Source organism: Acanthochromis polyacanthus, chromosome 21, assembly GCF_021347895.1.
Source record: "Acanthochromis polyacanthus isolate Apoly-LR-REF ecotype Palm Island chromosome 21, KAUST_Apoly_ChrSc, whole genome shotgun sequence".
NCBI lineage: Eukaryota > Metazoa > Chordata > Actinopteri > Pomacentridae > Acanthochromis > Acanthochromis polyacanthus.
In genome coordinates this window covers 19242290-19255183 of record NC_067133.1, presented here as the reverse complement: position 1 = coordinate 19255183, position 12894 = coordinate 19242290, and the positions used below count along the sequence as shown (strand labels likewise).

General features: G+C 43.2%; 1 protein-coding gene across 2 annotated transcripts in view; it reads right to left on the bottom strand.

The window, feature by feature from the left end:
• adgrl1a (adhesion G protein-coupled receptor L1a) overlaps positions 1 to 12894 on the bottom strand; it is a 95195-nt gene that overhangs the window by 46645 nt on the left and 35656 nt on the right. For both annotated transcript variants that reach the window (XM_022210355.2, XM_051941608.1), the window contains exon 2: positions 8898 to 9075. In XM_022210355.2, coding sequence (XP_022066047.1) covers positions 8898 to 8967 — 70 coding nt within the window. In that variant the 5' untranslated portion in view covers positions 8968 to 9075. The remainder of the gene's footprint in view (positions 1 to 8897; positions 9076 to 12894) is intronic.

The window sequence follows — 12894 nt, the reverse complement described above, 5'->3', positions numbered from 1 at the left end:
GGTAACAATAGAAAAAGATAGAAACCTTCAAACCAGATTTTGGCAGAAGATGAGCATAACGACCGTTCTTTGTGAAGGCACAAGGTCAGAGACATAAAAGGAACGAGGCAGATAGATTTGTGGAAGAGAAGACCTCCCATTGTTCGGATCTGCTCAACACAGACAGCCGCTCTCCTCAGCAGCCCAGTCCTCTAACTGAACTGAATTACAGCACAGCCCATAACATTACATCATTCATAAGAGAATTAAACGTGGCCCCCGTTGGAAAAGAGACACACACACCCTCGTGCAACACATGCCCAGGGATTGGCAATGATGCAAACGCACACACGTACAAATTCTCGCAGGCATATACACACAAGCCCTAACCCTCATTCATCCTCAACCTCGAGAACTCTCATTGTGTGCTGACAAACTTTGCTGTGGGGGGAACTAGCAGGCATAGCAGAGAGATTAAGACAGGCGGTTAAAAAGCCACTGAGACACTGAACAACACACACACACACACAAACTTGAGGAGGGAGGCAAGGCGAGACGTGCTCATACTGTCAAACCACTTCATTGCTGGCCCTGGCGTCTAATTATGCAATAAAAGTGCCTCAACAGGGGGAAACGGCATAGCCCAAAATAAAAATCAGCCTGCCTAAAAAGTAGGAGATTCACCCGGTGTAAAATATCCTCCATCTCCCCAGGGAGGGGAGCTGTGCTACAGGCCCAGCACAGCTCTATTCTGTTCTCTGTTTTCAGCACATATCACAGGAGGCAGGCCAGCAGACACTGAGTCAGACCCAGATTCATATAAACACTGTGGTGGAGTAAAACTGCAGGTGCTGCAGGGAAACAGCCACAGGGAGAGGGGAAGAATGAAGAAGAGGCAGATAAGCAGCAAGAGGAATGTGAGAAAGCTGGTGAGAGACCGAAGACAAGAAAGTGATAGGAAAAAGGAAGGAAAGTGAGAAAGTGTGGAGGAGGGAAGGGAAGACTGAGTGAGTAGCTTGCGAGGCATGCTGTCAGAAAGATGTGTGTGAGTGCATTTGGAAAAGTTGCAAGTCGCATCCAGAGACCTGTTAGGAAAGATGAGTGTCAAAGCCCAGCCTTGCCACTGCATTAGACACTTAATTAACCTCCTTATACACTAAGCCAAAGGCTCGGATGTGTGGACAGTGTGTGTGTCTGTGTGTATTTTAATGTGCATGTTTATGAGCTGATCCATTTGTAAGTACGTGCAGTTAACTACAGTGTGCAGCAATTTGGAGACTCCTATGCTCTTCATACCAATGAAATAAAAATGGATTTGGTTCCAAGACTCCATAATTCCTCTTATACTTGTGTACCCTCTCATTCACCTGCAGTGCAATGTACATACCATATAACGTATGCTTCCACTTCTCTGTTTTTTTCTTTTTTTTGCCTCAGCACTATCCCTCGATCCCTCATCCAATTTCATTCACCCGGAAAGTCTCTCATTTACCCTCCCTATCCGTCCGCTTCACCTTCCCCTCGTTCTCTACATGTCTTCATTTCTCCTCTCGTCCTAACCCTTCACCTCAAGTTTTCCCCCCTTCCTCCCATCGGATTCCACTCCCCTCCTTTACTCCTTCTCACCGTTTCACCGGCCTAGCCACTCATCCATCTCTCTCCCTACGTTTCTCTCTCCCTCTATCCCCCCGCCCCTCTCTCTACTTTCTCTGCCCTTGGCTGCCAGCAGTAAGTTGCTGCTGGTAATTATCAATCTGTAGTCTACAAAACACATGAGAAGCAAATGCACACACTCACGAGCACATGACACGCGTGACACATACACACACTGCGCACACTCAAGGAAACAGCACTCTTGGACACACACACACAGTCCTTCACGGCTACAAAGCCTCAAAGTTACACAGCGAGGCCCTGAGAGAAAAGAGGCAGCTATCACACGACTGCACAAACAGGAACACAGTCTCCAATCCTTTACGTAGGAGCTTGTTTGCAGTACACAAATCAATGTACACAAACTAACATGCCCCTGCACACACACAACTACAAGCAAACGCAAACACACAAACAAAATGGGCACACACACGCGCGTACACTGTGAACGAACGAATAAACAAAATGGCACAGCCCCTGTATACAGGCGCAGGCACATGAGAGTGGCGTGCGTCATCTTCAAAGGGAGGTTTGAAAGAACACACCGCCTCAACACCCCGGTCTCTCCCTCCTTCTCCCACCCACCCCTAACTCCCAATATATGTTCAAAGGCCATCCATTAACCTTTCACTCACACAGGCCTCTCTGTGATCTATTGCTCTCAGCCAAGGGCTTTGAAGAGCGCAGCAACCCCCAGCACCAGAGAGGGAAGCGAGGAGGTAGCAAACGAGAGATGAGAGAAAGACAGAAGAAGGTAAAAGAGAGAGAAAGGAAAGAGAAAGGAATGACAGTGACAAGAGATGCGCACTGTTAACAGATGGCAGGCAGAGGGTAAGGAAAGGAAAACAGAGTGACTGGGGGAGGTGGCAGGATTAATCTCGTGGAGGGAGGCCGGATAGAAAGTGTGAGTAAAGCGATGGGCCGGGGAAGGCTGAGAATGGATGGAGAGCAAAAACAGCGATAGAAGGACGAGAAAAAGGGGTCATGAGAAAAATAGAAGACCACTAAAAAGGGAGAAGGACATCACAACGCAGAGAGAGGGAGTAATAGCTGAGGTGTTAAGGGAGCGAGAGCGGGGAGATTGGATGAAAATGAGAGGTGAGTGTTCGGAGTGAGAGAAGTGAGAAGCACTGACTGTTGTTAATAAGACGGGGAAGCAACAGAAGCTTGAAAACACACACAAGAGGCATGGAGAGAGAAACCAGAGGAAAAAAAGGCTTTACAGCAGTTTTTTTTATTGCAAAACCCCGATGATAGAATATTCACAAGACAGTAGATTGGCAATTAGTGTCAGTGAAGCCTGTGGATTTCAGCTTTATGAGGGAGAAAAAACATGGAAAAAGATATTCAAGGGTCATTTTTAGACAAAATATGAGCGTTTACTTCTCCGATTTCTGGGTGTGTTCATAGAGAATACATAACCAGCCAGTTGTGAGTGCCTTGATCAATAAAACTCCAGCTATTAGAAACTTGAAAATGAAACTTGTCTGTAAAACTTAAAATTTATATAATTTCAGTCCAGCTCAAGCCATTTGCCTGTCTGAAATTCTGCAACTAATGCTTGGAGGATGGCCCATAGAAACACATAGCTTTACTGTTATACAATATTTCACGAAAAGAAACTGCTCTACTTTTGAGAATAATTTCTCTTTGGACTCAATACTCCATAAGCTCACATCACAGCGGTGTGAAATGCACATACCTGAATATGATAAAAACACTGAAGGCGCCATGTAGGATTGAGTACAAATAATAAATCAGCCCAACTTCAACAATAGCAGGTGTAGCAGGTTGGAGCAATGAGAAGAAAACGTGAAGCTGACAGGTTATAACAACCCTGTCTCCAAGAAATTATGTTCTTATATTACTAAACTGTGTTTCCAATTACAGTGTGCTCGGTGGCAAACATAATCGCTGGCTGGATTATGTTCACAGGCTCCGTTGTTTTCCCCTCTTTCTTTTTCTTTTTTTTAAATAAATGAAGTGCAACATTTATAAACTGCACCAGTGTTGTGAGGATGGTGGTTTGGTAGATGGAGGGCATTCAAAGTGCAGAGATCAGGGTTCACTTATTATCATCATATGTAAGAATTACTTTCATTCAGGATCTATTTACTGATGTCATTTATTTCCACATAATGATCATTTCTGGGAGACAGGCTTAGTCCTAGGGTCCATATTGCAGACTTGTTTGAATGTAACTGATTATTCTATCGTCATCTGATTCTGATGATCTAATGCCTTGAACGACTTCAGTGCTCTGCCTGACATAGTTTTTTACGATCTGTCTACTGCTAAAGAAAGTGCAGAGCTATAAGTTTACAAAACACATATTAAAACAACACAAAATGCTGTTCAGCAAATTATACAACAAAAAGCCAAGTGCAAGGTTAACGGCGCTACTGCTTTTTTGCCTCTTCTCAAAATATTATTGCGATGTCTGTCAGAGAATCAATTCTTATGAATTTGAGAGTAGGTCACACTTTTGAAATTATAATTTTAATATGACAGCATTGCAAAACTGAAAATCTTCCCCCTCTCTCTCTCACCATGCCTGTGTGCAAAAAATCCAATACTGGATGCGGTTATAAGTCAACAATTTTTTTTAGATCTTCACTCAGAATTTTAAATCTTGGGTTGAGCAACACTTAGACCCAAAATATCTGTCAGCTCAGTCATAAAAACCATCTGGCTTGCAAAGGCATAGTAAATTCTTCATGTGGCCCTGCATGAAAAACAGCTACCCACCCCTTGCATTATAGAAAGCAAAATACTACACTGAGATCAGTCCTCATTCAGACATTCTGTCACCATCCAAGGACAGGCAAGAGACTAAGCACTTTGTTGAGAAGATGTGTAAAAACAGCTGGTCCCCCATCCTTAAATAAAAGCTACTGTTCGGGGGAAAAGGCACAGCGCAGAAAAGAAAAGCCAGGGAGAGGAGGGGAAGACAGATAAAAATGTCTGCGTGTGCAGTAAAGGACCAGGGGCCTTTCCACATGACTGATCTGAGAGCAAAGGCTTAAATACAGGGGAGATGAGAACAGATTCAACCAGTCAGCTGACACTGGCATCCTGGTATGAGTGGCACACACGCGCTCTCATAAATGCTTACACACACACCCATCTGTACACGTGTGCACACTCACATATACACAAAGACCCACACAGACCCGTGTGTGTGCACATCACTATGCACTCATGAACATAGTGCATGTACAAATATGCAGTATACTGTATGCTTGCAAATTCACACACTGAAAGGACCTACAAATAGCCTTGTAATGGTCTGGCTGCCACCACTGGTGCACATAAATACAAACACACAAGCACACACCACTGCCTCCGCTGTGCTAAATGAAAGTTCTGTGTCAGGGCTTCATCATGAACAGCGCAGCTGCCTGCAATGCCTGCCACATTAAGCAAGCCTAATGGGCTTTCAGATCAACAGCACTGCCTATGAAGGGTGGTACATTTTCAAGCATTCTGTAGAATCAGCGGGACATTCTGTTTGTCAAGGTATGCATGTCAGTCTGTCAAGGAGTCCGCCAGGAAACAGGGGTGTGGGGATTTCTATATAGCAATATGATTATGACAATAGTGCAATATGACTTTGCTTAGGGTAGTGTGAGTTTGTATTTATAGATGACAATATTGCTTTCGCTTTACACAGTCATTGCATCTCAAAGAAAAAATGTAGATGTGCACAGTGATTTAAGAGCATAAATATTCATCATGTGAGATGGGCAAGTGAGTGAGGTTTTGTGGGAGAGAGCAAGGAAGAAGTATGTGTACAAAGCTCACGCTGGTTAGGAACATTTACACTAAAGAGCTGCTTCCAGAGGAGAATAAATGTGTGAGTGCTAGGGGTAAATATTAGACTGTGCAGTCAGGAGCAGAGTGAGGTTAAAGCGTGGCAGATTAGTCGGGACACTGAGGAGGAGCAGGAGTACACATTAGACTGGGAAGCCATGTGTGATGATCATGCAGGTTTCCAAATGAGCTTTGATTACTTTGCGAGAGATTTGAGCAGCTCTCCTCACTTCAAAACTCTGCCCTCTTCCTTTAAATTCTACTACTCTTGTTTGATTTCTTTTTTCTCTCCTGCTCCTTTGGTCATGCTACAATAGAAAGAAAGAATTTCAGTCAAAATTCGACTGCCAAAATAATGTGCAACAAAAAGTGTGGGTGTGCATGAGCACCTGTCAGTGTGTATTGTCTGTGTGCCTGATTCCATTAGGGGAAAAAAGAAGACTTTTCTTAATTTCATCAAACCGAATGCTGTGCCTGTGCTTAGGGGCTAAACTGATAACAGTCAATTGATTATTAATGGATTATTAAAACTCTAAATGTGCCAGGTCGCACAGATAGTTGGAGGCTTATTTTCACACAAATACTCACACCCACATGCACACAAACACAAAGCAATATAACGCCCAAGGCCAAATGAGCGGAACAGAATGTACGCTACACAAATCCAATGTGACAAAAGCAGCCAAATTAAGATGGAAAAAGACAGCACCTACTCCAATTAGAACGGCACCTGGTAAATCAGTGCTTTTGCTGAGGCTATGCAACAGCCAATACTGACACAACCACAGACAAAGACATTTTAATTTTTCCCTTAAACCTTTAATTCCTAGAACTCTTTATTCGAAATTACTAGCCCCTCCCTGTGATGACCATGACTCCCTGAAGCTCCTCCTCCTTATCCTAGCTGTCCATCACCCAGCGGCTTGTTGGCATAGACCGGACTGAGAGCATACAGCAGATGGTGTGCTGCTGTCTGTGTGGCAAGCCACTAGCAGGACACCCAACAGCCCCTCCTCTCCCTCCTCATCCCCGCTCCGTCCCTCATACACAGTCCTTTAACACACACACCCCCTCCAGCATCACTTCAGCTCAACCAGGTCACCTGCAGCCAAGCTTACAACAGTGAGCGCACCACACAAACATAAAACGAAATATCTCATGGTACATGGCACATTCAAAGAGGTCACACATATGGCACCATTACATGCACGGATTCCCCCTTATTTTCTTGCCACGCTTCGCGTAACATCGAGATGACAAGAAATTTTATTGACATTCTCACATGTAATCTCCACCTCAGTTACTCTCTCTCTCTCTGTGTCTCCTGTAGAGTCCGTTTAGTTAATCAAGTGCAGCATTTCTAGCCTGGTCAGCAAGTCAATATGCTTACAGCCTTCATCACGTAGCTAACGTATAAATATTACATCCTCATTTGCAATAACCCGGTCATGGCCAGTAGCGAGGAACAGTGAAACCCAGAGGAGCTTGTGTGTAATATTCTAAACTGGATCAGTGAATCAATACAAAATGACACAAATAGCTTTCAGTATAACTTCTGAATAAGGACTCGTTTGCTTGTAGCTGTAGGGTGATATCAGCTAATATGGGCCACTTTTTGGTAAATCGCTTGAAGCACTAACAAAAACCAATGTATTCTATTAAAATGTGGTTTTATGCCTAGTAATGGTTGTTTTCTTTTAATTTTGCATTGAAATTATCTAGTAAATAGGATTGTTTAGTTCCTACAGGTCTTGATACATCAGCTGTGCCAATTTTTTTACACAAGCAAAGTTCAGGTAAAATGGGCCAGCTGATCAGGTAAAATGGGACGCTTATCAGGTAAGTTGGGCCAGTCCAACTGCAAAGGGATAGTCATCAATTTTTATTGTAAAAAAAAAAAACTGTTAATATGGCAACATACTGTGTAAGAACAATTTAATAATATCAGGACAATTCATTACATTGTAAATGATTAACTGATCTGCTCATGGCAAATGTATTGAATCCACATGGCACTGTCAACTTGGGTATAAAACACATAAATAATGATTTAAAAAAAACAACTGCAACCTACTAGGCCTACAAATGGGATGAATGCAAACACTGAACCTCAATAATATATAAATAGTCAAAATTTTAAAATGTGTGTGTGTGCTTGGGTAGGTACATACCGGGCTTTGCAAAAGTTCTGTTACACGGTGTTTCGTGATCTTTAGAGACGTTTACATGTCGGAGTGAAAAATTCCATTGAATAAACTGAAAGTTCTACCTTATAGGCAGGTGTCCTTAATACAAATTTTTTTCTCCGGTGAAGTGGTATCAAGATGGAAGTCAAAACAGTTGAGATATCTGCTCTCCTTTGTGCTGAACATCAGCCGGATGACCGTCCACAGAGTTGCGGAGAGGCTAAAGAATGGTGAAGATCTTTCAGGTCTTCACCATTCTTGAAAGATCACTGAAAGATCTTCACCATTCTTGAGCCTCTCCGCGACTCTGCGGACGGTCATCCGGCTGATGTTCAGCTGCTTGGCTCTGTCAGACTTGTTGTGGCCAGCATGAAGGAGAGCAGATATCTCAACTCTTTTGACTTCCATCTTGATACAACTTCACCGGAGAACAAATTTGTGTTAATGACACCTGCCTATAAGGTAGAACTTTCAGTTTGTTTAATGGAATTTTTCACTCCGACATGTAAACGTCTCTAAAGATCATGAAACTGTGTAACAGAACTTTTGGAAAGCCCGGTATGTGGCTACTTAAACCACAAATTTAAATACAGTCCTGACAGGTGAAGCCGTCATCATCATAGATGCCGTACTCACTGCAGATAAAGTCAGTGGATTGTTACTAAAATCACTGATCATCATTATTTTTAGGCAGATGTATCCTTTTCACATAAATGCCTTCTGCATTCCCTTCAAATGTGTACACGTGTGCAATGTGTGACTGACAAAAAGGGTGGCCCATTTTAGCTGAAACCAGGGGGCCCAACTTACCTGAATAAGTTCAGCTAAATTGGGCCACTAACAAAAACGTCAATCTTTGAAAAAAAATGTCCAAATACCAAACCTTAAGCATTATTTCTGATAGGTGTCATCAAGACAGATATTATACATCAACAATTTTATATATACACATTTCTTCAATTGACTTATCATCCTTATAATTTTTATCAGAAATTCTTATGCCAGTCCACTCACCACGCAGTTTTCCGGTGCAGTGTGAATTTGAATCTTATTTCCGCCCACAAAAACAACCACAGACCAATAAAATCTGTTGTTTCATGTTAAGTACAGTTGTGGCAAACATTTGAGACCATTTGCTGTCATTGGCTCTAAAAATCAGAGGGGCTAGGACATCCAAAGCTTAAATGGCCCATTTTACCTGATGGCCCAATTTACCTGATATCACCCAACAAAAAATATCACACAGTGTCGCTATTTTTTACGTACCCTGTGAGGATGGAGCAATGTTGCCGAAAGTCACAGCACAGGTGAAGAAGATCCAGGTTCCAAGAGCCATGTTTGAGGCTGAGCGGGGGGCAGGGTGGTGCTGAAGCTTAGAGGTGGTTAGCAGGCACAGGTGAGTAGGGTGGCACTTCCTCAGCTCACACCCTCCCTGAGGGTGATCCTGCAGGGAGAGAGGTTAGAAATAGCACAGTAAGTATCTCATAAAATACTGTACGTCACTATATTCTGTTTTTTCATTCCTTTCACCGCTCAGGGTGGCATTCGAATTAAAGGGTGTGGACTTATTCTGAATTTGTCACTGGAATATATGATAGGAACTCAGAGGAGAGGAGAGGAGGGGAGAGGAGAGGAGAGGAGAGGAGAGGAGAGGAGAGGAGAGGAGAGGAGAGGAGAGGAGAGGAGAGGAGAGGAGAGGAGAGGAGAGGAGAGGAGAGGAGAGGAGAGGAGAGGAGTGGAGTGGAGTGGAGTGGAGCTCCCCCTGTGGTGGTCAGGTAGAATGATCAGACGGGAGATCTGAGGCCATTTTGTGCAGGATGGCATGGCAACAGCTGTTGCCACTACCAGCTCATCATTCTGAAATGTTTGGATGCTTGATTGAATCAGACATGCTACATATGTTTTGGGGCTGTTAACAGAGCTATATTCATGTGAAAAATACATGTATTCTGTGTATGTATTTACAGGCACGCATACAAATGGAGACAGTGAAAAGTGGTGACTCAGTCAGCAGTGCTGTAGGGCTCACACATCTCATTTGCCTAATGAAATAAATCACAATCTGGAACTTGAGCTCTGATTTTTTGACAGCAGAGCCTGCAGGGGCTGAAAGACAGAAAACAGTAGAGACGGTATTGTTAGAGTTAATACCCCTCCTGCTGAGCTTGCTGATGAAACAGACAAATTGGTCTGCGTCTGTGTGTGGGAGTATTTGTGCGAGAAAGGAAGGTTGCATGCACTCTCACACGCACAAGTTGGGATACTATATAGAGCTTTGTTGACTTTCAAGGACTCCATTCATTTCATAAGCATGTAGCCTAACATTTTCAGATAACCTAGACAATTACCACTTCAGTCTTGCTATTTGGCAGCTCCAGGTCTACAGATTTCCGTTTAATTGGCAAACCTACGGATCCTATAAGATCTCTATAATCTTCGTCAGGAGTCAACACCTTCCAACTGTAAACATATGTGTCATCCTCAATGACGCATATGCAAAAGAAAATAAACCAAAATATAAATAACATGAAATAAAGCTTAAAGATGCTGCATGACGCACATATTGCAGAATATGTAATATCCCCAAACGGCGTGGACAAATTGCATCTATTTATTTAGATTTCCAGCATGAACCCAAACTAAAAGTCCAAAACTTATGCATTTTTCATTCATGTAATCTTTTCATCCTTGTAACTGAACATACGCAACAACATGCAAGCATGACCAAGCATTCCTCTCCTGGTTGTAAAGACGGCAGGTCCTGACTGGCTGGGTGGCTTCACCCCCTCTTTTCATCATGACTGATTTAGCTTTCCCTCAACCTCTCCTGCCCCTCCTCTTCATGACCTTCTCTGATATTTAACCTCCTCCCCAGTGGCAATGCCGGCCCACAGTCACAGACCTGCCTGGGTGTCGCTGCGTGGATTAGTATGTTGGATGTCGTAGAGTACAAGCAAGACAGAGTGAGAGCGATGCGGAGGGCAAACAGCAAAGAGGGAGAGGGAACAAAAGCAGTACACAGAGTGCAAAGCACATCCGCAGCAGCTGTTCTTTGCACCAGCGTTTATTTCTATCATATGTACAACACACAAACACACACACATATACTACCTCTGCACTAATGTGGATTGTGCCATAATTTGAGTTTGTTTGTGACCACCCTCTATGACCAGCAGCTGAGAGAAAAGGACACACTCAGAGGGAGGGCAGGAGAGACAAAGAAAAAGTAGAAAAGCAGTAAACAAACCGCAATAGACATGCAATGTAGCAGCTTTGGTCGCCCGGCTCCCTCTGATGGCCTTTACTCTCCCACTATGTCGTCTCTACCCCCCAATCTTGCTTTGTTATTAATGGTCAAAAAGAGATTCCATCCTGTGCCGTGACAGGCATTTTGTTTTGTTTTTTTGCTATACAACTTTTGTGCGTTTAATAAGAAAAATCTGTCTTTTCTCTTGTTTCTTTTGACTGTGCTTGTCAACAATAGCTCTCCTGTGGTCTTGGAAGATGAGGAGGGCTAGGGAAAGAGAGCAGCGAGAGAGGGAGGGCAGGTTGGGGATTGAGGGAGGGAAGGAGAAAAAAAATGCAGGGTGTATAAATTGATTTTATTTTGTGACAAAAAGAACGCTGGCATTACACAGCATTCAATTTCAATGTGGTAGGAAAGGAGAACAGAAGGAATGAAGGAAAAGTGAACAGAGGGCCAAAGTGAAGGAAAGAAGACAAAAAGGGATGACAAACAAAGGAAGGAGGAGCTCACAAGATGAAAAAAGTGAGGAAGCATCATGCAGCCTGAGTACCAAACAAACAAACAGAAGGAGCAAAGGAAGTAAGGAACAAAACAAGTAAAGAATAGTAGCTTTCTGTATATAGAGAATAAATATGAGAGGGAAGGGAGGGGGATCCTGCTGAAAATAGCCAAGTGAGAACAGCAAAGGAATAGGAAAAAAATAAAATAAAAAAAAAAAGCAGGAAGTAAAGGCAAGGAAGAAACTATTCCTTCTGCCTGTATCTATGAGTCAGTGTGCCTCTGGGTGGAGGACCGTCAGGAGTCTTTGGAGGGTGTGATACGGGTATCTTCGCCCTTCGTGCTCTCCCTACTTGGAGGATGTTACATGCCCGAGGCCAGAGGCTGACCTTTTGCACTGATCACATCCAACATTATTATCATCACTGTTTCTCTTCTAATAGAGCAGAACGTCATATCCCTATGAGACCAGAGCCCTCAAAATGGGAGAATGGACAGCAATTTCACAGGACTGGTGGAAAGGTGAGGAGGGTGAGTGAGAGCAGAAGCAGGAGGCACGCAAATGACAGCCAGTTGTATCAACACAAAGAGAAACACGCAGATGTCTAAACCCAATGGCAGCAGAGTTACACTCGCGGCTTTGTCATCCTGTTTCAGATGCTACACTCTTCTTCTTCTCTTTCTTTAGCTATTAATTTGCAGGCTTCCTTGATCCAAAGCAAATAACCTCATTATCCACTTCTATTGGATCATTACGATAATCACCATGATCATTAAGATCTGTTTGCTTTAGCAGACATGCTCATCAAGAACAGGGTGTCACAAGCCCTTTATATGCAGGATGGGGGGTACTGTTAAAGTCTGTGTGTGTCTGTCATGAGAGCCATTCATGTTAACCCCATCACTCAAATTATTTCTGTGCACAAGAAAGAGGCATTTAGGAACATTACCCGACTAGACTCAAAATGAGGGAGAACAAAGAGTTTGCGTAGACAGTTTTTGCTGCATAATTAGAAAAGCTGGTGCAACTCTCAGAGCTGCTACAGCTTCAGGCTTTCTCTCTCCTGTTTTTCCCCTGCCAAGGGGAGGCTGATATCAAGGTGGGGGAGACGAGTATGATAAGTGTGAGTCAGCTCAGTATGCATGTGTGAGACTGGGCAATTGATGGACAGAAGGCTGTAGATCCACACTGCTGATTGGACTAACAGTGCAGCTTTAAAAGCACTTTCTACTGAGAGTTCTGCCAAAAATACTTTGTATCCATAGGGTGTTTTGAAAACTACCAACATCATAATTAGCATTTCAGTATTTGGAAATAAGGTATGCTGTATGAAGAAGCTAAAATCATGCAGGGCAATGGGGGGCAACGTGGGGATTGGGAAAACACAAACACAGATTTATTTGGTTGAGAAAACACTCATGATTGATTTAAAGATTTGACAGTCATAAATTATGACGGTCAGTTTCTTCATGCAAAGAGAAGCCTTTGCATCTTATGATGAAGCACCAGCATTTCTC